Source organism: Dipodomys ordii, unplaced genomic scaffold (assembly GCF_000151885.1).
Source record: "Dipodomys ordii isolate 6190 unplaced genomic scaffold, Dord_2.0 Scaffold90, whole genome shotgun sequence".
NCBI lineage: Eukaryota > Metazoa > Chordata > Mammalia > Rodentia > Heteromyidae > Dipodomys > Dipodomys ordii.
Window position 1 is genome coordinate 10195862 of NW_012267306.1, and position 26520 is coordinate 10222381.

A 26520-nucleotide genomic window follows, 5' to 3' on the forward strand; every position below is an offset into this window, starting at 1 on the left:
GCAACTTCCCTATTCACAGAGTTTTTGATAGAAGGCATGTCAGTTTCCATTAATCATGTCACGGTGGTAACAATAGTGGCAGTGGAGGTGACTGCAAATACACTGCTGATTTTGGCTAGGAACTGGAATTATCTCAGGTTCTTTTGATGACTATCTCAGTTAATGTTTTAACAATTATCCCAAATGATATTATATCCTGATTTATAAATGACAGTTATGTACCACATAACTATACTGTTTATGCAAATATGTATTTTTATTTAAAACATTAGAAATAGTGTATGTTATAGAAATGAGTCAAATGAAGTCACAGAGAGATGAAGTAACTTGTCTAAGCTAACACAACCACAGCTGAGGTCAAGATTTCCTCATATTTCCTCTCATTCCAAACATTGGGATCTTCACCACTAAAACTCCTCTGTGGGTACAGTAATCTCTGCTTTTATAGTTCTTCTTCACTTTCTCCATGCTACACCTAAATATGCAGTTTGGGGTGAAATAAAACCAGTTTTAGAATTGTCTGACATTTAGTAATGTTATACTCTATTTCCTCATAATTCACAACCCTTATTTGTTCATCTGAGAAAATGTCACTCATAAGCATGTTGCAATTAAATGTCAAAATTGATTTGAAGTGCAGTTGGTACCAAGGAATTCTTGAATAAATGTTAATTGCTTTATCAACATAGCCTTTCTATTAGCTTCAGAGTCTTTCTGTCCCTTTGCATTAAACGACACTAGAAAACACTGTAGAACACTTTGCTCATTAAATGAATGTCACTGTCTTCTCCTGGCTGCTGTAGTTGATACAGTTTTATATAAAGAGATAAACATCCATACAAAACAGTGTGCTTTAAATGCCACTATGTTCTTTCTTCCTGTTTTGTTCCTCAGCATATAGAAATGCAGCTGAAATTGTTCAATATGGAGTCAAAAATAACACCACGTTCCTGGAGTGTGCCCCTAAGTCTCCACAGGCATCGATAAAGTGGTTGCTACAAAAAGACAAAGACAGGAGGAAAGAGGTGAGTAGCATTGTGCCTCTGGGATCAACCAGGGCTTTGGAACAAACATTAAATCACCATCCCAAAGTGAAGTGTAGATCAAAGACCAAAGGAAAGACATATGAACATCCTTTTATGTGTCTGGCTGGACAAGAGCTACCTTTTTTTAAAACTCCTTTGTGCTTAGATTGATGGATTAATTACAAATCCTCTCTGTCTCTCTGCCCAAATCTGTAACAGAGTAATTGAAACAAGAGTTTGGGCAGTAAGACTGTAGTATTGATGTAAGGAAGCATTTGTAAAAAGAAACAAGATGTGTGCAAATCCACAGGCCAAGTTCTTACACAAGAGACCTTTGTGTGAATCACAAGATAAAAGGGGTCTTTTAACAAAGTACGGTTTTCTTCAGCAAGAAATTTACTCTGAACTATACCATTTATGGCAACAAAACATTTTTCCAGGGTGCCATAATCTGTTTACATTGCTGTATTATTCATAATTCTTAGGTTTCTCTGAGCTAATATATGGAATCCTTGTTTATGGAACCATTACCTTTTCTTATTGGTATAGAAAAAAAGTATTTCTAAGTAAAAAGACACTGTAAGCTTTCAGCGATTAGAAAGGACTACTTTAAAAGAGAGACATTGTAAAATTGTAATATACTATAAGGAATGAATTCCAAAATCTTGCTGTTGCATTTTCCAGACTAATGAGAAGAAGAAAAACATGTATACATGCATGTAATAAAGTCTTGAGGTAGTCTAAAATGTACTGTTACTAGTGCATCATAAATTCTGAAGAGCCAAGTGAAAAATAGGGCCTGCTATATCTGTGGATGTTCTGTTCTGGGAGATTTGGTTTCTTCATTTTATATCAATTAAGACTATGTAGGAGGCTTATCATCACAGCATATAGATACTGAATTGGAGTTGCTGAAACATTAGGACCATAGGAGAAAATACTTTCCAGTTTTCAGATTTGGCTATCCAAATGTGTTATGAACTGTTCAATGAAATGTTTTTCCTTCTGTTGCTAGAATATTTAACCATAGACTATGTCTACTTACATAGTTCTCTGGAGAAAAGAGAGACTAGTTGGATTTCAGAATTCATTTTCTTCTTCAGAAAGCTGTGATACGAGAGAGAGAGAGAGAGAATAAAAGCCAATATTTAAGACTAAGTATGATCGTGCATGTCTGTAATTTCCACTATGTGACAGTCATAGACAGGAGAATCCTATTTCAAGACAAGCTGAAACAAAAAGTATATCCATATATATATATATATATATATATATATATATATATATATATATACACACACACACACACAGAGAGAGAGAGAGAGAGAAGTAAGCTGCAAATGTGGTTCATATGGTTGAATATCCAGTAAATGTGAGATTCTTAGTTCAAACCACAGTGCCATATATATACATATATATGTATATATGAAAAGAAAATACTCTCTACACTAGGAAAGACATTCTTTTGTTTAATTTCTAAGTAAATTTGGAAGTACATTCAAAATTTAAAAAGTGGAAATGAAGGTATGGCCCAAGTTGAGCATCAGTATTGAGAAAAAAAAAAACAAATAAATTGGGCACCAGTGCCTTATTCCTATAATTACAGCTACTCAGGAAGCTGAGACCTGAGGATTGCACATCAAAGCCAGCTTGGGAAAGAATGTCTATGAGAGTTACTTCCAATTAACCATTAAAAACAAAACAAAACAAAACAGCTGATGCTATGGAGAAAATCTAAGGGACAGCACCCAGGTCCTGAGTATAAGCCCTAGTACCAGCACAATAAATAAATAATCAATGAATAAACCAATACAATTAATAGATTAATTAAAAATAATCCTTGTTTCCCTAATTCTTCTTGTTTCTTTCCACTCTTCTAATTCTAGTCTGACCAGCTTCCAATATTGTACTTGCTTTATTAATTAATTTATTCTTACTTTGCTGTATGGGTTGCTTGTTATGCAAACAAATTTTTCAATTATATTTCCTGAATAATAAATTATCTGTCTGCATAGAACATTGAAATTTAGAAAACATTTCACATGTATTTTCTTTATTTGAGTTTTGGAAGGGTTTCTTTTTTTCCTGAGAGAAGGAGCTTTATAGAGCATGCAGTCATGTAACTGTTACTATGTCAGTTTTTAATCTCTTCCTTGACAACACTCTAGCTAGAACTACTATAAAGGGAAATAGATTTTAAGCATTTTCTAATATCTAGCCATCAATCATTTCCCGGTATAATCCTGTGGAGTAATTTAACATTAACCATTTATTTTCTTACTTTTCCTTTGAAAGTAAATCTCCCTGGGAGACATGTAAGACAATTAATTCCTTTCCAGCTTACTTATAGATATACATCCTACAGAATAGGGAAATTAGAAATGATCCTTGGAAATATTTAAAAGCCTGTTTCTGTGTGTGTATATATATATATATATATATATATTTAATTTATTTATTTATTTTGGTTTGCTGGTCCTGGAGCTTGAACTCAGGGCCTGGTCACTGTCCTTAAGTTGCTCTTTGCTCAAGGCTAGCACTCTACCACTCGAGACACAGCACAACTTCTGGCTTTTTCTGTTTATATGGTGCTGAGGAATTGAACCCAGGGCTTCATGCACGTAAGGCAAGCACTCTACCACTAGCCACATTCTCAACCCTCTGTATATTTTTATTTAGTATATTCATACATTAAACAAAGAAAAAGCTAACATTAATAATGAGTTCATGTTTTCATGAGTGACTATTTTTGCAAAACTAAATGGACTCTTGGATGAAATAGATATTTAATAATATCTATGAAATTCATTTATGTATGTTGCCTGTGATTCACTCTCCAAAAGTAACTAAAATTCTACACTTGTGCATGATGAAACTACTTGAAAGGAAGCATACTTCCTTCCTTTCCAACATGGATGACACCCTCATCCTCTCTTTCATTGATTCAGGACTCATGATAATATTGTTCATGGGAAAAAAAAGGACTGACAAAAAATCTGTGTCTATTAGGAAGGATGCTAACTTGTACTCAATGCTTTGCTAATTTTTTTTAGGTTCACAAATACTTTGTACTCACTGGCTATATCATTTTTAAAAGTACAGTCTTCAGTTTGGAGAACTAAAATGTGTTTCTTTCCTTAGGTTAAGCTGAATGAGAGAATTATTGTCACTTCTCAAGGACTCCTGATTCGTGCTGTTCAAGATACTGACCAAGGGCTCTACCACTGCATTGCAACTGAGAATAGTTTCAAGCAGACCATAGCCAAGATCAACTTCAAAGTTTTAGATTCAGAAATGGTGGCTGTTGTGACAGATAAATGGTCCCCATGGACCTGGGCCAGCTCAGTAAGGGCACTACCCTTTCACCCTAAGGACATCATGGGGGCCTTCAGCCACTCTGAAATGCAGATGATCAATCAATACTGCAAAGACACCCGGCAGCAGCAGCAGCCGCAAGGAGAAGAATTGCAGAAGATGAGAGGGGACTATGGCAAATTGAAGGCTCTCATCAACAGCAGGAAAAGTAGAAACAGGAGGAATCAGCTGCCAGAATCCTAAGGTCTTCAATCAAGCTTCTGCTTCCAGCAACAAATGCTCTGTTTGCAATGATCAAATTTTACAATCAATATTGTATTTTACCCATGAAAAGTTCCTGCTAAAAGTCAACTACTCACTCCTAAAGTGAGTTTAATGGGAACTGAAATGAGCATGCATTTTCTTGTATGATATTGACTAGCACTAGACATGTCATGGTCCTCATGGTGCATATAAGTATTTAACTTAACCCAGAATTTATTTATATCTTTACCCATCCTTTCCTCAAAATCAACGTTGGGACTACGAAAGTAGAACTGTTACATCCCTCGATTGAGTGAGGGACAAAACTATGGGCTCTAAGGGTTTCGATTTTTAATTGTCAATGATTTTTATATATGGTAATCAATTCCAGATCACAATCTTCACATAGTGAAAGTTACAGAAATGCATGTGATAGAATTAAAATCAAAAGAAGTGTAGAATAGCTAAATGACAGGGAAGAAGGCAAGGAAATAATTAGTTGATATGTTTTCAGTGAAATATATTATTGTTTTTAAAGATTGTAAAATTGTTGTCAGTTGCTGATAAATGCCATTGATTTTATTCTCATATATCTGGAAGAATAAATAAAAATCTTTGATGGGAGATATATCAGTGAACATTTAGGTTTATATTGTTATGTTATTATCTTCCAAACAAAAGCACTTTTCTTTTTTTGGAAGTGTTTTTAAGTTATTATGGACTTTAGTTTAATTTGACACTATTTATGGCATATTGTTTAGATTTTAATCTTTCTAGTCTGCATGGGATATCAGAATAAGAAAAACATTTTGAAGTAGCAAACCTCTATATGAAGTGTAAAACCACCAGAATGAAAAAGAATAAATGTAGAAAATTTGTTATCAGGAAGAATTTATACCAAATGTGGCTCATATTCAAATTCAGCAGTCAAGTTCTGTGATTAATTCCCATTTTTATAAAACTGAAAATCAAGATGTTAATTTTTTTCAGTCAACATTTCCCTGTTTTATAATCATTTGTTTTTGAGAGATGTCCATTTGTCCAAGAAATAAAAAGATAATATATATGAACAAAATCAGACATCTTGTAAGATGTTTATTTTATTCATAATGTATTGTTTTGTTTAATTTGTTTGAAAGACTATTGGCACTTGTTCAGTCATTTTTAAATGTGATTATGGCAAGTTTTGGGATAATAGATTATCTTAGAATAATATTTGAATAGTTTATTAGAATAATTTAATGCTAAAGTTATTTTATTAAATTTAAAAACTAGATGAGAGAAATAACAGGATTTTCCTCAGGTTCTTCTACTTTAAAAAAAAAACTTTTGCTTTTTTATTTTACTTACTTTGAAGACATTTTTAGGTTTCCAGATATAATTAGAAATTGCACCAAATAGCTTATCAAAATATAATTAAAATATTTCTAGCTAACAATGCAAGATAATCAAAACTGACATATCCCTTTTTAAAAAAATTTCACCATAAAACTTAAAGATGTAAAATTAGGACTAGAGGTGTGGTTTCATTGGATAGCACATGCTTAGCATGAAGTAGGCCTTGACATCAAGGGAAAGAATTAAAATTGCTGTAAAAATCAATGGGTTCATTGATCAGAGTTTAAGAAATGATTGATTTTCCAGTAATGGTAAAATTTAATAATCTAAGAGGAGAACCTCAGTGGTTAAAAAAAAATCAGTGAAAAATGAAAACCATAAAAATCACCTGGAAGAGTTGGGAAGGTGGCTCAGTGGTACAGTGCTTGCCTTGCATGCCCTGGGTTTGATTCCTCAGCACCACATAAACAGAAAAAGCCCAAAGTGGTGCTGTGGCTCAAGTGGTAGAGTGCTAGCATTGAGCTGAAGAGCTGAGGGACAGTGCCCAGGCCAAGGGTTCAGGCAGGCCCCAAGACCATGACTACAAAAAAAAAAAAAATCACCTGGATATATTTACAAAGCTGTTGCTCAAAATGTATGTTATTCTAAAACAGTTTCTAAAGCAGTTTGTTAACCAAATGGCTTGCCTGTTTAAAAAGGAGATGCTTAAATTTTGCCTCTATATGAACACAAAGCAATGTGACATTTGGGGTCAGTGGGTCATGACTGTAATCCTAGGTACTCAGGAAGTATCTGATGATTGTGATTCAAAGCCAACTTGGGCAGAAAAGTCCATGAGACTTATCTCCAATTAACCATCAAAAAAGCTAAAATTGGAGTGGTAGAATACCAGCTATGAACAGAAGAAAACTGAGTGAGCTCAAAGCCCTGAAGTCAAGCCCCAGTACAAGGAAATGAAATAAAATAAAGCAATGTGCTAATGTAAAGCCAAAACCACCCTCTGTGTTTGTAATAAGCCTATTCTATGTCCAAAATCAAGAGTAAAATTGTTTTAGGGTCATCTTCTGGTTTCATATAGTTCCAAATTAACCAACAATAATGCTATTTAATACCTTTTATCTTGACCATTACTAAACTGTATATACTTTATTACTGCTTCTTTGAAAACATTCTAAAACACAATTGCCAAGTGTAAAGGTTTTCTGTATCAAAAATATTGTTAATGTGGACCGTTTATTGGTGACTCTTTCATTTGGGGTAGTTTGGTTTATTAACAGTTTCACATGCTTTCCATTTGCATTGTATATAAAATTTCCTAGAAATGCACTTTTTCTCAAAGTGTAAGTTTGTGAATAGAGTTTTAGCATGATGATTCTATCATTATAGTGAATGTTCACACTCTGTGTAAGAAATCAAACTAAGTGTAGTTACCACACTAACGTTGAGTTGGGAAAGAAAGCATTTGCCTGGCAAAATAAAAACCTATTGAAATTCTCCCAGGGATGTCTTTTGCTCCTTTGTTAATGTAGAGTTTATTTGTGAATAGTCTAGAAACTCCTTATTTATCTAATTTTCCATTTTCATGGGAGGAAAACACCCACAATATTTAGGAATCCCATAGAGAATCATGTATCTATTAACCTTTTGCCATCAGGCCCAACCTAAAAGCCATCCCATGTCATCAAGATTTCTGTCTATTTCCAACGTATCTTATATATGCAAACAGATGTATGTTTGTATCCCTAATATTGCACATACATCCATATCTATATATAGTGTTTTGTCAACATTAATTTTAAAAATCATAGACGTTCACTGGACTTAGGGGAAGACTACCTAGACTTCATCCATTTAGTTTAAGTTTTAAATTACACTCTTCAATAGTACTCTATACAAGTCCATACCTGGGAAATATTAGAAAATGTTACATAGAAAGTATTTAATACATGCCAAATTTCCTTTTCTGGAAGATGATGTCTTCCAACTTCCAGCTGAATTCTATGTCCAGTTAAGATTACAGTGACCTAAATATGTAACTCGACTGTGTAGATCAGCAGCACCTTGCCAGGTAAAATGAGCCTTTGTAAAATTAAGGGGAAAAGGAACCACGGATTAATTCCTGGTTTTGTTAATAGAGTTGAATCACAATTCTTTTCCTGTTCACTGCTAGGTTATCTATCTGTATTAATGTGACTAGAGGAAAAACAGGACAATAAAATTTAAAATTGTCACAAGCAGTCTTGCAGTCTGATGATTTTGTACAACCTGTCAATTGCTTTCATGTTTCTCACACTCTCCCTTGCTTCTATTTTAACCTTACTTATCTTAGAATATTTTAATGTTTCTTTGTAATTTTAAAGAATTGTGATTGTGATATTATGTGCGACTTACCTAAGTGAAATCTTTTAAGGAAAAAAATGAGTCTCTTCTCTTGTATCTATTCTGCTGGTTATAGTCAGGAGAAAATCAAGCTTTTTTGAACAACTGGTTAAGACTACATAAGAGCTTCAGAAATGAAGAGTTTTATTAAATTTTCTGCTTAAAAACAAAGCTGTAGCAGATCGCTGTGAAAAAAAAATCTTTTTAAGAGTTTATTCTACTAACCTTTTAACTGACCACATTTCACACAAGAATCCAAACCCTTCTGCAAAACCAAAACAACTCACAACAAATCCCATATACACATCAACTGGTAAACTTCATTGTTAATAAGTTGTTTTCTTAGGAGTTCTGATATATACTACAAATTTTTATGGCTCCATAACAATGTTAGTGTCCAGGTATCTAGCAAAGAACAACTTCCAAGACCAAAAAAAAAGTTTCATTTTAATGACTCTAATATATTTGTCTATTCACCTCATAAAATTCTACTTTCCAGATAGTTAGAATGGTGTATTTCTCAGGACTATTATGTTGCTGAGCTTGAGTGTTACTTACATAAAGTGCTATTAAAGAATGACATTATAATAAACACATTAAAACTGTTTATTCTATGTAAAGGTACCTGGCATTTCCCAAGAACAAAAGCAGGGTGGATTTCTTTTAAGTGCTTTGTTTTTCCTTACTTCCAAATTGGGCACACACACAAAAAGATGCCATCCAAAGATTTTTATGAGATCAAAGGCACAATTTATGGATGGCAAAATGGATATATGATAAGCGTTGCTATGAGACTGGAAGTCATCACTCTTGTTGCTCTGGATATTTTTCAGCATTCATATGATGCTTGGTTCATGACATGTGTGTAATTTCTTGCTTTCTAAATTTTTTTGCGTAGTGCATGCCTACAACTTTAAAAGAAGAAAAGGAAATTGTATGTTTTAGATTGTACTTATTTATTTATTTATTTGTTTATTTATTTATTGTTAGTCTTGGGGCTTGAACTCAGGGCTTGGGTACAGTTCCTGAGCCTCCTTGTGTTTAATGCTAGCACTGTGCCACTGAGCCACAGTGCTACTTCTGGGTTTTTCTGAGTAGTTTATTGGAGTTGGATAAGAGTATCACAAACTTTTCTGACCTGGCTGGCTTTGAACCATGATCCTTAGCTTTCAGCCTCCTCAGTAGCTAGGAATACAGTCATGAGCCACCAGCATGCAGTTTAGTTTTTCTGTTTGTTTGTTTTGAGGGTAATTTAAAAATTATCACTTCTGTTCTCCATTGTGAGCACTCACAGAGGGACTTCAGATCTTTAAAGTCCCTGAGGTGATATGAGTTGCTAGTTATTTGATCCTTTTTAATATCCACAGGCATTTTTCCTCATAGTAGGAAAACTGGGTCCACAGGAAAACTGACATCCAAGCCCTACAAGTCTGGGGACCTTGATGCAATCCTGGATACATCTTTATGTGCATGTATACAATGTGTGTATTCAAGGTTTGTTTGCCTATAAATTCAGAAGCCAGCTCTGTTCAATTTACTTATTATTGCGCATAAATGTCAATTTTCTGCTTCAAATTCCTGTTCCACTTCTAAAAGTATAACCTGGAAATTATTTTTATTCATATCTCCAATGGATTATTACATTCTACAGAATAATTTCATGGAATAAGTGTGCTATGAGAATTAAATTGAGATGTGGAGTTTTTATCACAGGCCATTATTTTTCAGTCAGGGAAGCAAAGCCATTTCTTTTGGAGCATTATTTTTTGTTAGGAGTGCTTTACATGCTGTGCAACATGTTTATGCCTAATCCTAGAAGCTTTCGACAGGGAAAAAAAAATCAGAACAAAGGAAACAACTATCAACTAGAAATCTAGAGTCTAGATTTAAGAGTTGACACCCACTCATCTGACTGTATAGAGAATTGTAAAAATCTCACCTGGAGTGCGCCTTTGAAATAGGGAGAAAGGGAGAAATGAGCTATGATTTAATCCCTGAGGGTGAGGAGAGATTAGTACTGAGTGGGTATGCTCTAGAAGAGAAAAGTGAACCCCAAGAAGAACACCTCAGAGGTGGTCCTGGAGCTGGAACTGTCAGGAGTGATTTGCTACTCAACAGAATTATACCTGGACATAATTAGCCATCCACCTAAACATTCACACAGAAGACTGCAAAGGCTCAAACAGCCATGTGCGTAAGATTATTTGAAATAATGCTTATGAGAGTTACCTCCAAGGAATGGAAGTAAAAAGTTGTTTATTATTATTATTATTCTGTTTGTGTTTTTTTTCTTTTCTCTTCTGTCTTCTTTTGTTTTTCTCTAGTTTATTCCCTCTCTCACTGTTTTTGATTTCTGTATCTTATGTCTTGTATATAAGTTTATCTGATTTGAGGTAGGGAAGAGGAAGCACACAAATGGTGGGACGAAGGGTGAACCAAGTCAGCAGTGAAACCCACTAGGCACTCTGTTGGAAATGAACTAGACAACTTTAGGGGGAGGGAAATTGGGAGGAGAAAATCTTGGTGAGAATGAGGGAGGGAGTGATACTGTTCAAAAGGAAATGTATTCATTAACTACTCTTGAAACTGCAACCCTCTGAACATTACCTTTACACTAAAATTTATTTTGAAAATGTCTGGGAGAAGAAATGGTTCGAGTTTCAATATATGAATAGAAATCCAAGAATTTTTTAGAGGCAATGCTACGTGGAGGAAGACAAGCTGGGTCACAGGGACAGAGATTCTAAAGCACTGAAGATACAATAATCTGTAGGACTGAGAAGCCATGACAAAGACCTTGCTGAAGGTACAATGAGACAAGATTAAGAGAGCAACTATTGGTGAAGCCTACTCGCCTTACCAGCAAATAATTTACTTCATCCCAATTCTATTTATTGGGGAAATGACACCTCTATTTGTGCATTAAAAACAAGCTGTGGGCTGGGAAGGTGGCTCAGTGGTAAAGTGCTTGCTTTGCATGCAAGAGGCCCTGGGTTTGATTCCTCAATACCACATAAGCAGAAAAAGCCAGAAGTGGGGTTCTGGCTCAAGTGATAGAGCACTAGCCTTGAGCTGAAGAGCTGAGGGATAATGCCCAAGCCCAGAGATCAGGCCCCACGACCAGCAAAAAAGAAAAATAAAAACAAGCTCTGTAAAGTGAATAAGGAAGACTTAGGGAATGGTGTTTGTGATGAAATAACCTTCTTCAGAACAGTAAAATTACAATGAAGTTTATGTATGAATTAACCTTTAGGGTCCTGGAATCAGCACTGAAGCCACTTCAACTTTTCATAGGAAACTTCTTCCCTATGCCTTGTCAGGAAAAAAAAACTTTCTAGAAAGATCATTTTCAGACCTATATTAGCATGGTTTTATCAGACGTTGGCATTAAGACCTGAAAAGGGAGGTATATCCAGTTTCATCCTAACCAACAAAATAATTAGGGATACATATGGATAAAATATTTATGAAAGAGGAATCTGGAGAAGAGAAAGAAGGAAGAAAAGATGGACCCATGACTTTACCTCTCCTTAAGGAGCCTTAACCATCTTCATTTCCCCACCATCTCTACCATGAAAACCAAGGTTTTACCTAATTTTTAAAAAACAAAAGTATAACCAGTGAAGAGTAGATGGGGTGTTAAAATAGTCTAAGATTGCTAGTGTTTGTTTTCTTTTTTTATTTAGGTAAAGCCCCAAAATCCTAGAACCTGATATGAAATACTGTGTTCAAAAAACTAAAACAAAATGCAAACTAAGCTCACACCTGTGAAATCTCCTCCTGTATCTTTTGGCACATTTGTCTGGCCTCATGTGGCTTGGGCAATGCCACATTATGTCAAACACTCCATGTGTAACATGCAATATATAAATTCTGTCTCTTGTCAGCTAGAGCTTAAGCTTCATATCTCAATCACATTGTTTTCATTGTATCTAGGAGAGTGCTGGCCATACTCATTGTGAATTCAATGTCTGAATAAACAGGTATAGAACTGATTCAGAATCTTCCTTGTTTGACAGTATACAGTGAACCCTTATGGCCACTAATATCCAACAAATAGGATACCATAGATGCTTTTTTAAGACTATAATGCCATTTAAAAATGTGAGCAGCTATTGGTTTAAAAATAGGTAGAATTTTCATTATGGGAAATAGAAAATTCACAAAACTTACCGAGAAACAATGACAATTCTACTATGTACTTTGTATAAGAAAATACCATCTCTATTCTTCAAGAAGAAACTTAAACAAATATAGAACACTTAATAATACCCATTAAACAACAAATATTTATTCCATCCCAGAGAACAGCACAATAATACGTCTGAAATCTGTTCTGTTAATGTGATATTTAAGTCTACTTTATTTTATCCATTTCTCACAGTGATACATATCTAGTAAGGTTATTGTATTAAATTTGTAGGTAGAAAAATAAGCCAAGCATTTCAAGAAGTAGCAAGCAGTTGTACTAAGACTGAAGCACTCATCTACTTGTTGTTCTAGGTTGGACACACATTAACAGTTGAGCCAATGGGCTTTCACTGTGGTAATTTGGAAAGTTTTTTGTTGTTGCTGTTGTTTGTTTTGATTTTTTTTTGTCAGTCATGGGGTTTGAACTCTGGGTCTGGGCACTGTCCCTCAGCTCTTCAGCTCAAGGCAAGCACTCTACCACTTGAGCCACAGTGCCACTTCTGGTTTTCTGGTGGTTTATTGGAGATAGGAGTCTCATGGACTTTTCTGTGCCAGCTGGCTTTGAACTCTGATCCTCAGATCTCAGCCTCCTGAGTAGCTAGGATTACAGGTGTGGGCTACCAGTGCCCAGCTTGGAAAAGTTTTATGCTGCAAAGAACATGATATAGCGTGTATAGTGTAGAATTTAAATATGTAACTATAGAAGAGGACTTTTCTGTAGATTTAGAGAAGGAAAACATAAAGCAAAGATAGAAAAAGAGTACAATGACTCCTAGATTCAGTTAGACATGTGTCTCTGAAGGAAATAGATAACGAAGTAAACATGGTCTCACCATTGATTTTTGAGAAAAGTTGGTCAATGTGAGAAGACAGAGGGTCAGATTTATTTAAGAAGGCAAGTATGAGAGACAAACATTTCCAATGATCAATAGATTACATTGCCTTGAGATAAACAATTAAGCTTCAATAAGGATAAAAGGGTAGAAGATTTATTTATCATAAGTTTGTTTAATATAGTTGTCATGGCATTCAATATAAGGTCTGACAACTGTTTGAAATACTGTCTCCTTCATCCTACTATAAATAGGCCCTCCTTGCCTGGTTGTTTGTAGTACAGCCCACTTGTTTGTCTTCACGACAATAAAGCCTAATGGTCAACACAAGAGTCATGTAAATAAGATCTCTACTGTGTATGTCTTGCCTTTAATCTAGATAACACACATGCCTTCAGGAAAGCATTAGGATTGACTGATTGTCATGGACTTCAATAAAAAATGTTTTTCTCAATCCTCTTTGGTTGAAACAGCAATCTGGCACATTCAAACCTCTCATCTGAGTCCTATTGGACAGCCCAACCTCTCTGAAACTGGGAAAGAATAAGTTTCTTATGTGCCATGCATTTGGGTTGCCCTTTTTCTTTGTATCTCATCTGAATGAAGTCTTCTAAACTGAACTCTAATGTTTTACTACTCATGGCTTTCCTAAGGGCAATGTTTAAGACTAGATACCCTTATCTAGACTTTATGGCTGCTGTCTGGAAAGAGACATTTACAAAATTACAAAGAAACCAGACAATAGAAAGCACAGCCCGAGTGAGGCGTTTTCCCAGTCGTTTAGTGGGCACATTGAGTTTAAAGACTTTATTACATAAATCTGGCAAAATATGTAGATGCTGCAAGTTATTTAACTGATTAATTTTGGGTTAACTGATTAATCACATAAAGCCTGATTAATTTTTAGTATAAATATTCTCAGCATTATAGGTGAGGATGTTTTTAAAAAATATATAATAATAAAAATGTTGAAAACAACTAATTTTAATTATGCTAACTAATTGCTAATGGTGTTTTCTAATTTGCATTGCCTTGTTTAATTTTCAGAATCAAATTTGGGAAGTACTATTATTAGTTGTCTGTCTTTTACAGATGAAAAAAATTTGAAAGTTGATAAGAAATTTGATGTTGATAAGAGGATTGTGTAGAATAATATAAACAGTGATGCTGTTACTTTGTAAAGTACCATCCCTACATGTTCTGTGAAAGTCAGGTGCTCATTAATACTGAAGATAATCTGGGATAGGAAATATTAATGTAATACATATAAAGGCTAGCTTCTAAGCTTCTAACTTTGTCTTTGCCTCTGCAGATATGATTTTATCATATGGTATCAGAATATCTATTAGCTAGCACCATACCACAGTAACCAAAAAGTTTCAAGATAGCCCACTCTGTTGTTTGCTTTGTTATTGTTTTTAAGAAAGTATCTCACTTTGTAGACCAGGGTAGGTGAAAATTGACTATCTAGCTCAGGATGGCTTTAAATTAAAATCCACAGCCTTCTATTTCCTGAGAAATGAAATTACAAACATTAGCCGTATCAAGTTTTCCTAATGCACTACTTTTATCATGAGAAAGTTAATAATTAAAATGTGGTTAAAATATTGCCCATACATAATAGTACACAGAATCTCTGCATACATTTAGTTGTGAAAAATCTTTTAAACAATCAATTAAGATAGGACTTAGGAACTAAAAAAAAATTCACATTGATGAATCACATGTCAAAACACATCAAAACAACTGGAGCTAGGTAATAAGTTGTGGTTAGTTAAGCCCATCTTAGAGATCAGAATATTGTACAGTGAAAAGCATCTGGACAGGTGGGAAGATCAGGGTGGTCCTAAGAACTGTCAAAACAACTGTTTTACAGATGATCAAGTTAAGCCACATAAAGAGGTCACAGATCTTTGTCACAAAGCCACATCTTCTATACCTCCATGGAGTTCCTTTCCCATATATGTTAGTGACCTAGAGATATATATGTGTGTAGTACAGAAAAATACACACAAGGCCTACAGATTATTCTTTTTGCATGTCAGCACCACATAAGGAAAAAGTGAGGTTTCTGGGATTCCAGTTCATGGCCTGGCAGCTGTTCAATTGCCCTGTTAACTAGGCCAGATTTTTTTGGTTAGTCTCATTTGGCTTGGCTTTGCTACACATAGCCTTGGCGTAGACTGGGCTAGAGTGAAAGGAGAGTCTATTGTCTCTCAATCCACATAGATTGAAGAAATTTAAAGCTTCAACACTAGAGGTCATAATGACAACTTTCTCCAACTTCCTCAGCAGTAGTTGGGAATTCTTACTGCCACCTTCCTTTCAAATAGGTGCTAGAGGTGAGACAAGCAGTCACAGGTGTAGGGAGGAGAAAAGTGATCTGAAAACACTCCATTTAAAAGCCTGAGGTGGGGGCTGGGAAGGTGGCTCAGTGGTAGAGCGCTTGCCTTGCACGCCTGAGGCCCTGGGTTCAATTCTTCAGCACCACATAAAAAGAAAAAAGCCAGAAGTGGCGCTGTGGCTCGAGTGGTAGAGTGCTAGCCTTGAGCTGAAGAGCTGAGGGACAGCGCCCAGGCCCAGAGTTCAGACCCCACGACTGGACCAAAAAAAAAAAAAAAAGCCTGAGGTGGTCCAGAGGTGGTCCAGCTTCTTTGTAGAGAAGGCAGCTAAATAGCCTGGGAACTGAATTACGTGAGGCCCAAGTCAGTATCATCTTATTCTCTCTGCCATCTTCTCCCTTTCTTTCTTTTCCTGTACCTCATTTCCCTGCCAGTGCTCCTTGCAGTTAAACATGTATATGAATCATCCCTGCACTTAGTTAAAAGGCAGATTCATATTTGATAAGTGCAGAGGTCTGTATTTCTAGAAAGTTCCTACAGGGATATGCTCAGGTGGTTGGTCTGTAAGGCAAGCTACAGGAGAAGGCTTTGTTTTACTTACATATTTGATGACTGAGAGGATGAAGGCCAATTGTAGAGGAAGATAAAGAGAATTTATTTCATTTTCCTTTTCTCCCCATCCTTTGCAGTATAGTTTTTTTCTTCTCTACAAATGACTACCATCTTTGAATGGAATGATTGAGGCAGATTGTTAAGAATGTACAGTTTATTTTGCCTAAGATTGCCTGTGTTTCAGAGTAATATTTCTCCAAGAAACTTTGTCTATTTTTCATAGTAATTTTTCACTTGATAAATAGGATTATTTTGGTATTTTAAAGTAATGTTTCACCAATATTTTATTTGAATTCAGATTATAAAAGGATTAAGGCTAATGGTGAACAGGTATAGATTAAAAACTGACTCACTAGATGAAGGGAGCCAAAGAGACTTGGTATGTATAACTACACATTCCTATGGAGTAACTTACACTATCAAGGCCAATGGAAAGCTAACTAACATGAAGTCAGTGAACACAAATCTAGGAAGATATTAATTCAGTTTACCTACAGGGCCAATGACTCTTCCCTCACAAAATAGTTTGAGTTGCAAGGAAAAATGACATGGTTCCAAAAAATAAAAGGATAAAGAAAAATTTGTATAACTTTGTATCCATATTAAGGTTTCTATTTCATTTATTTTTGTCTCTTAGTTAACTTTGGATTTTCTTTCTTAGACATTACATCATAAGCCTGATCTGAAATAATGTCTTTTGTCCTTTATATTTGTAGCAAATTACTTTTAAAAATAGATGTTGAATTATACGTGGAATATAAAAGTTGACTCCATTAAAACTTTTTTGAGCAAAAAATTGTGTATGACTTTTCAATTGAAAATGACAAGACTGATAGAGTTGATATGTGCATTTGTGACTGACCTATACAAAATTGTGCAATAATTGTGACACATTCAGTTTGGAAGAAAGATAAAGAATCAGAATAAGAAGCTCTGTAAGGGTTTTGAAAAAAATCCATCATTTACCATGAAAACAGAAAGCAAAGCTCATATAAGGGGCAGGATGCATACTCTGTGTGTGTGTGTGTGTGTATGTGTGTGTGTGTGTTCCTGCACACATGTGCACATGCACACATACAGCAAGCTTATGCCTCCTCAAGAAAGTTGTGTACTAGGCCTCACATCTTGCTAATCTTTAGGCTGTTCACAAGTAGGAAGTGAAGGTTAAGGGTCTTTTATGAAGAGACATTAAATATAGAGGCAGAGAATAGAATGATCCTGAAACTTCACTTGGGGACAAATAGAGGAATGAGGAGATTGTCAGGCAAAGTTCGTGAACAGTTAAGAAAATCAAATGGCTGTGAAGTAGGAATGTTAAACAAAGTATATTTAACTATACCACTCTCGACATTTATACGTGAAAATAGAGAACCTAAACAGGAAAATGCTGGGTAGTATAATTTTAAAATTAAAAGAAATCAAAATGAGATTTAAACTTTTCTATCTTGTATAAAACTGTAGACTTTTTCAGAAATCAACCTCTGTATACATTTCCTATTTGCATGGTCTTATATACTATAAAGTCTTGTCTTTGAGCATGACTTAAAGGGTTAGGTATTGACTCATTTATTATAGTAGATAACCATAAACCTTAAAAGGTCAAGCCCTCTGATCCAAAGAATTCATTTAATGGAATAGCTGATAGCTTTGTCAGAATATGAAGGCAACATTTTAGGAATATGTGATTATTTTAGAATGCTAAACTCAAGCTTTGAATGATCTACCATAACCCGTTTGCTTCATTCATTGGCCAGCACAGGCAGGACACAACTGGGAAAATGCAGACCATGAGGCTGTTTAAAAACAGGATTCTTTGTTCTCTGTCATTTGCCTATACTTACAAAGATATAGATTTGTGTAGCCCTTATTGCTTCTCCAATAACAATTACACCAAGATGCATGTGTACTTCTTTACTAAGATAAGCAAATACTTTCTTCACTAATGAATGGATAATGATACCTTCAGTTGAATCATTTCTGCAAATTCATCTTCAGACACTGTATTCAGATTACCTTCCAATGGGCATTTAAGTATCAGATACCACCTAAATGTCAGATGGAGAAAAATTAGACTAATCCTGGGAGTCTGGAAGAAAGATGTTGTCAAAGGTCATCAACAAGTTTGACAAAACAGTGCTCATTAACAGTGTCTGTCAGCACCTCCATTTGGAAGTAATTTGGATAGTTACAGTGACCCCATCCATTCTGATTGGCTGGGTAGTGACCTTGGCCTGGGTGAAACCTGTTCAGTGTAACTCATCCAATGCACTGTAGGTAGAATTCAGCATGACAGATGGTGCTGGGGTCAGCAAAGAGGAACTTGTCCATCACTGCTGTTGAAGATGAAACTACTCAACAGTATAATTCAAGTGCCATTGGGGTTGTGGTTGCCGTATGTCATAAAAGAATCATTAAGGGAATCATTTATTTTGGAAGAAATGTTACAGTCTGTGACTAACGAATATATAGAAAATGAGTATAGCTACTGAAATTTAGCAACAGAACAGACATTACAAGAATCAATGTCTACCAAAAAATATTGCCTAGGTAGGTTTTAATCATGGATTAAGTTCCTCATCAAAAACTTATTTCCCTAGCATTTGTGTTTATTCTTATTAACCAGCTGAGTTAGTTTCTTTGTGGGGTGGTCATCTCCTTTCTCATGGACATAATCTCCCTTTAGCTTCTCTCACATACCGCAAAATCAATGCAGTGAAGACTTTTGAAGTTCTAGATTGATAAGATTATAATGCAATTATCACCTTCTGAGAATAATTAATAAAAGAGCCTGGATATTCGTTTGCAGTTCCAGAAATAGATTTTTATGTAAAAGTAGAGATGGATGGACAATGCAAAAGTCCTTTTGGTTTTAGTTTGTTTTTCCATTAGTTTCTTGTGCATTTTGCTGAACTGGCCTTATACCACAATCTTCTTACCCCTGCTTCCTAAGTAGCTGAGACCACTGGTATACACAATTACCCCTGGCTTGCTTTTGAGGAAACATGTGGTTAACTTTTGCCTAGGCACAGGACTAGGTAATCCTCCTATTTTCTGGCCCCCAGAGTATCTGAGATTACATACCTTTACCACCATGCCTCGAACAGTGGTTTAATTCTAGGACTTGAGTTTCAGTAGGTTAACAAACATAAGCTACATCAATTGGCTAAGGATCCAATGAAAGGTATATAGGGTCTAGTAGTGATGTATGTGTGAAATGATTAAACAATTTTAAAATACATAAAATGTTCGGCTACTCATGTAATAACCTCGTCTTCTTTTATATTTTTCTTGACTGGCTAAACTCAGAAACTACCTAAATACTTGTCCTTAGCTTCTTTGGAGTGCTTTTGAACTGAACAGAGGAGTAAACAAAAAGGAGGAAAAGGAGGAGATGAAAAGAGAAAAAGGAAAACAAGAGAAAGAGAAAACAAAGTAGCAAATCTGTTCTTATAGAAAATCAGCAATGAAATAACAAGCACATTTGTTTTTGTTAACTACCAGACTGCAGGAAATTGAAAGACAACTTGATTTCTTGGTTTGTAGAATACTCTTCTTGTCCACATTTAGCATTTAGATATATCTCATTAATAGTTAGAACAAGATTAAAGATTTAACAAAACCACTTAACCTGTGCTTAATTAAACATGATTTTCTTCTACTTTTTTCTGTAGAAAAGGGTACTGTCTGCAAAGCAAAGTACCTTCCTGTCCATCCAGACACTAACATACAGACATGTCTGATTTAATTTTTTCCATTTGTGTTTTTTATCCATAATAGATAACATTATCCAAATGGCTTTTAGTATAATGCATGACTTTCACTGAAACACTTCACTTAACTGAATTTGAAATACTTCCCACTTGGGTAGAGCAGCTTTTATAAAAATTGCTTCCTCCAACCTTAATCAGCTCGATTTACACCCCTTACCTTAATGTGCATATTGTCATGACCTGAAGAGACTGCATTAAGTAATTAAAAGACTGACCACATAGTATCATTTGCTCCAACTACATCTGTGACTCAATCAATAACCACCTGAAAGTGCCTAGGGCTGCAGGATTAGAACACAGCCTGCTGAGTCAATAGGTAAAATTTGATGAAACGAGACTACCATCATACAATTTTCAGTTCCATTAGTCATAAAACATAGCAAAAACCCAGCCAGACACTTGTGGCTCATGCCATAATTCTAAGTACTCAGGAGGCTGAGATCTCAGGATATCAGTTCAAAGCCACACTGAGTAAGAAAATCTAGGAGGGTCTCATTCTCCAATTAACTACCAAATAGGTAAAAGTGGAGGTGTTGCCTAAATGGTAAACCACCAGCCTTGGATGAAAAACTAAGGATTAGAGCCTAAGCCCTTAGTTCAAACAGGTACAAAACATCAACAAAAACAAACACAGAAACAAAGCATAAGCCATATTGCTAGGCCATCCAAGATAGAAGTCTTCCTTCCCTTGAAAATGGTTTGAGATTGAACAAGAGATTAAACAAATAGCAGCTGAATAGGAAAGATATTAATCTTCCCTGACTTTCTAAGATATGATTTATCTGTAAAAGAGGAGCCAAATTCTAGAATTGCTGCAAGCTTTCTTATTTTCTTCAGGCTAGAAGAAATGGCCATTTTTTGAAGTGCAAACACCACTGTAAACATAATTGTTTTATTTGATTTTTTTATAGTTCCATTGGTGAAAGGCTATGCAGCTGTTGTTTGCTAAATTGTCATTTGTTGGGTTAAAAGTTCGTCCTACACATCCAGTATATGGTCACTGCTCAGGAATCAGATGACCACACCATAGTTACATGTTCTCTGGATCATATAATTTGTTTTGGATCGCCTTCCAGCCAGATGCTAAAATCTGGTGTATTTGTTAAGAGTTTGGCCTAAAACTCTTAATTTACTCCGGAGTTCAACTAAAGCAGATGAATTGAATGGGACCCATCCCAACACATATGTTTTCCTGAAACTAAAAATGATTTAGGGCTTCAATGTCATTGAGTGACCACTGGGTAAATTTATTCTTCATTTAGGCAGTTAGCCTCCCCAAGTGTTTCTACCGACAAGAAAAACTTAGGTGAATATTTCCCAGATGCCATTTTCACACAAAGATCTCTTACAAAAGAAGAAAAAAAAACTTTGTAGCAAATTCCAAAGAGCAGCTCTTATTTAAGTTTTTTTTTTTTTTTTTGGTGGAGGGGGCAGGGGTAGTTTCTGAAGAATGCATTCCAAGGGCTGTTCAAACTCCACAGGGTGCTTTTGGGATGTGTCTGGAATGTAAACATACTTCAGTTGTCCAGCTACCACCTGGCTTAGAGGGTGATCTTTCTTAGAATTTTCTATGAATTAGGGCTCTTGGCAAACACTGGGATGAGACTGGCAACTCAGCCAAAAGAAAAATGGCACTAAGTAATACTCACAAATGAACTTGAGCGCCAGGAGTTCCCACTTCACAGCACACCCTTCACAGGTGTGCATTAACAGCATGGCACATATGCTCTCCTGGTCTCCTTGTTGCTTTTCTACTAGCTGCTCTTTGCCCTTGCCCTTCTGCATCTTTTTCTTTCTTCTAACAACATTTTCTTCTGGTTCTTTTACATCTTTATTTGCTCCCCCCCCCCCCACAGCAACCATTTTATAATTCTAAACCTTCATTGCAGAGCCAACAAGGATACCTGGCTGGAGAAAAAAGTTATATACAATATCTGGTGTATGTTTCAACTCAAATGGTTTATTGTCCATACAAACTATACTGAGAAGAAATGTATTATCTTGGATTTTATTGATAGTACTTTATTTTTATATATTTATATATTTTATATGTTTATGCAGAATTTGTGACATCACACTACTTAGAAATGTTTGAACCACCTAGTGTAGTGTTAGGGTATCTAGTATAAAGAGATAACTTTTCTCATTCTCTTTTTGTTCCTTTTTTCCTTTTTTTCTTCCTTCCTTCCTCCCTCCTTCTCTTTCTTTTCTTTTTTCTTTCCCTCTCTTCCTCTCTCATTTTCACTTTTCTTTCTCTTCTTTCTCTCTCTCTCTCTCTCTCCTTCCTCCCTCCTTCACTCCCACTCTTATTTTGTCTTTGTCTTTTATTTCTGTCTCTCTCTTTCTCTCTCTCTCTCTGAATCTATGGCCTGTACTCAGAAATTTGAACCACATACCTGTCCCTCTATCTGTCTTTTACACCATGCTTTTCAACTTGTGTGCAACTAACTGAGGTATTATTTATAACTAAGTTAGGAGAAAATAAATAAAAACTAAAATCACTTGTAAAACTCAGACTTACTTACATACCCTGAATGGAGCAGCATTTTAATTCCTCATACCACAGTGAGGTGAACTATTTCGGTTATTTAACTTAGGCTTTTGAAAGTTGTTAGTTGTGAGGATTTAATTTCCTCTCTCAATGGGAAGTTGATTCAAATATTCTTTTCATTCTTTCTTTGCCTCAACCATAATTGTATGCACACCGGCATATATGCATACAGACACACAAACACATATAGACACACACAAAGGCATACACACAAAACAGCTCAAGTAAAATGTATGCATATTTAAGTCACAAGCATATATTAACCTAATCTTAAGTGATATATATATATATATATATATATATATATATATATGGTAGTCACAATAAATTGGAAGTTGAAGATACCATGTTGGCTTCCATGTGTATTCATTTTATTAACTGTAATAGAGTCTATAAACTAAGAAATTGAAATTAGACCAGGAGAAAAAAAGATCTTGTGAGAGAATAGCAGAACATAGCCATAGTAAAACCCAAATAGGAAACTATGTCATGCAAAAATGTAAGTTTGACAGAAGTTCTGGTGTCCAGAATGAGACTAAAGATGAGTGTAATGCAGAAACCAGTGGGGCAGGGACACAGGGTTCATTGACACAAGGTTCAGTGGGTGGTGCTGAAGGAATAAATGACAGAATAACATAGGAAGGTAGCAAAATGAACACCAGTATGCAGTCACCATTACTGACTTAATGGGAATTATGGGGATGTAAAATGGCAGTCATAGAAACTTGTATGACACAGTTCATTTTATGCAACTACTGAAGTATTAAGAGTTAAACTGTTCAAGAGAGAGTGAATCCAAGTATGGCAAGAAGAATTAGAGATAATGTGCCCACTGTGTTTTCTCTCCTTCCCTCAAGCCATGGTGTTCTCTAGCCCCTGGAGAGATTTGCATAATTTGATTACAAGTCATATTCCCTTGGAAAAGTTGGCTCTGAAATTTCATTTTCTGGTGCCTGAACACTGTGGAAGAATCCTGAAGTGATATCAGAAAAGAGCTATGAATAGTAGAAGGAGAAGGGAAGGTTGTTTTAGAAACTGGAGAAAGAGAAGTATTATCCTACAATTGCAGGTGAACTGGCTTCTGAATGGATGACAGATACCTAGAAATAGACAACAGCAGATTTTTTCAGACAGTCAGAGACCTGGGATACAATGGGAATATGCTTCTTTGGATAATCATCCAGGTTTGGACAACAATATCATCCCTAGTGACCCTACCCAGGTAGTGCCCTGATTCCTCAGCAGTCACAACCACTTAGTTGTATTACTTATCTATACATAATTTTATTGTTGTGATACCAAGTAGACTGAAACTCAACTCTGGTCTATGACTTTTTTTTTTTTTTTGTCGGTCATGGGGCCTGAACTCTGGACCTAGGCGCTGTCCCTCAGCTCTTTAGTTCAAGGATAGTGCTCTATCATTTGAGCCACAGTGACACTACTTTTTCTGCTTATGTGGTGCTGAGGAATGGAACCCAGGGCCTCAAGCATGCAAGGCAAGCGCTCTACCACTGAGCCACCTTCCCAGCCCCACGTGTATGATTCTTATACTTCGAGTCAACAGTATTCTCTTAGTCCATTATTTCAGAGTCAGAGACCTATTTCTTTCCTGATTCTAATCCAGGTCCTGCAGTCCTCAGCAGATTGGCCCTTTTGTGGAATTCTAATGTACAATAACATTGAGTAATTCCCAATATAGCAAGATGAAAAAAGTCTTCTAATTTAGACTTTAGACTTTACAAACCAGCAGACTTTCAACAGAACAAACTGTTCTAAGGAGTTCTATAAAACAACAATGTAGAAAGTCTAGAAAATTTACTTTAAAATAAATGTAGTATGGGGCTGAGAACGTGGCTCAGTGATAGAGTGCTTGCCTAGCATGCATGAAGCCCTGGGTTCGATTCCTCAGTACCACATACACAGAAAAGAGCCAGAAGTGGCACTGTGGCTCAAGTGGTAAAGTGCTAGTCTTGAACAAATGAAGCTTAGGGAATGAGCCCAAGCCCTGAGTTCAAGCCCCAGGACTGGTAAAAAAAATTAATTAATTAAATGTAGTAATATTTTTTCAGACCTAGCTTTTAAAAACACAAAGCATCCCAAAGTTGTCAAAGACTTGGAATTACTTTAAAACCACCATTAAATCTCAGAGTATACTACTGTGTTTGTATGACTTTGTTGGATTATAAATTACATACTCATGTAGCATGTAATTTGTATTTCAATAAGTGAAACACAAATTTTAAAAGTTTAATAACTTAAATGAAAATTAAAGTAATTATATAGTCATAAGTTAATTTTTATGGTTTATACTATATTAAAAGATGCAACAGGGGCTGGGAAGGTGGCTCAGTGGAAGAGTGCTTGCCTTGCACACGTGAGGCCCTGGGTTCCATAACTCGGCACCACTTAAGCAGAAAATGCCAGAAGTGGAACTGTGGCTCAAGTGATAGAGCCTTGGGCTGAAGAGCTGAGAGACAGCACCTAGGTCCAGAGTTCAGGCCCCACTAATGATAAAAAAAAATAAAAAAAAAAACTTATACAACAATCACTACAACTTAATTCATTTTTTGTCACACACCCCCTCAAGAGAAACCCTGTATTCAGAACCAGTCATACCATAAATTTGCCCACCTCTTCCAACACAAGGCTGTTATTAACATATATTCTGTCTCTGGATTTTCCAGTGTGAACACTTCAGATAAATGGAATGACACATCATATAATCATTTGTGACATCTTTCTTTCCCTTAGCATGATGATAATGCTTTTTAATGTTCATCTATGTAGCACATACATATATTTCATTGCTTTGGTAATTTTTACCTTTAGTATATCAATGGGTGGACATTTGTGGAAATTTGAATTTTAGTTATTAGGAATTATTATATATATGTATATATGTATAGACAATATATGTATAGACTAAATGTCCTTATAATGATTTTAAAAAGATTTTATTTTTGAATATCCTTATTATCTTTGAGTAGTTACAGAGGAGTTGCCATTCACCAAAGCAGTTTATGAATGCAGTCCACCTTGATCAATGTCACCCCTTTCAACATTCTCACCTACCCTTCCAGCTCACCTCTTCCTCACTTTCCTTAATTTTTAGGTTATGGCCATACCATCCTGAAAGAGCCTGATTTCGTCAGGATTTTATTTTTATTATTTAACTTCATTATGAATTCATGTCATGTTAAATTAAATTAATTGCATTTCCTAAGTATGTTTGAAATTATTTATTTGTTTACTTTTTCTGTGTTTGTCCTGGAACTTGAACTCAGGGCCTCAATGCTGTCCCTGAGCTTTTGTGCTCTAGATTAGCACTCTACCACACGGGCTACACCTTCACTTTGGGCTACTTGGTGGCTAATTAATACCTTCATGGACTTTCAAATCATGTCTTTCAAATCATGATACTAAGATCTCAGCCTCCTGAGTAGGTAGGATTATAAGCATGAACCACCAGCACCCTGGTTGATTCTTTTTAGAAATTGTATATTTATCTATTATAAATACTTTCTATATAAAAATTTGAATAAGTACATGATACAGACATAATTATGATTTCTGTCAAAATTATAATTACATTTTAATGATTTAATCATTATATTACTTTCATTATTATACTAACCATTGTATTGATGTTTAATAATTCTTTTAACATAGCTTACAGTACTCACCTTCCTATCAGTCAACTTTCTGAACATTGAACTATGCTCAGTGATTGTTTAATGTGGAAGCTTTTAGTAAACATCTCTTCCATTTTATTTTTTTAATTAAGGGAAGCAAAGCTGTCAGAGGTTTAAGGGATTGTTGATGCCCTTGTCAATTTGTAGCAATGGATGATGTTAAAGGCTTACTCTTAAATACCACTACTCTTCAGAGGGAGTCATGTCAGTGACCAAATACAAAATCATG

The 26520-nt window shown here is 35.4% G+C and overlaps 1 protein-coding gene across 1 annotated transcript in view; it reads left to right on the forward strand.

Moving 5' to 3' along the window:
- The window catches only part of Sema3c (sema domain, immunoglobulin domain (Ig), short basic domain, secreted, (semaphorin) 3C), a 161478-nt gene extending 155822 nt beyond the window's left edge, over positions 1–5656 (forward strand). Inside the window, exons 17-18 of the mRNA XM_013026091.1 lie at positions 895–1025; positions 4167–5656. Of these exons, the coding sequence (XP_012881545.1) occupies positions 895–1025; positions 4167–4583 (548 nt within the window). The 3' untranslated portion in view covers positions 4584–5656. The remainder of the gene's footprint in view (positions 1–894; positions 1026–4166) is intronic.
- Positions 5657–26520: the final 20864 nt, after the last annotated feature.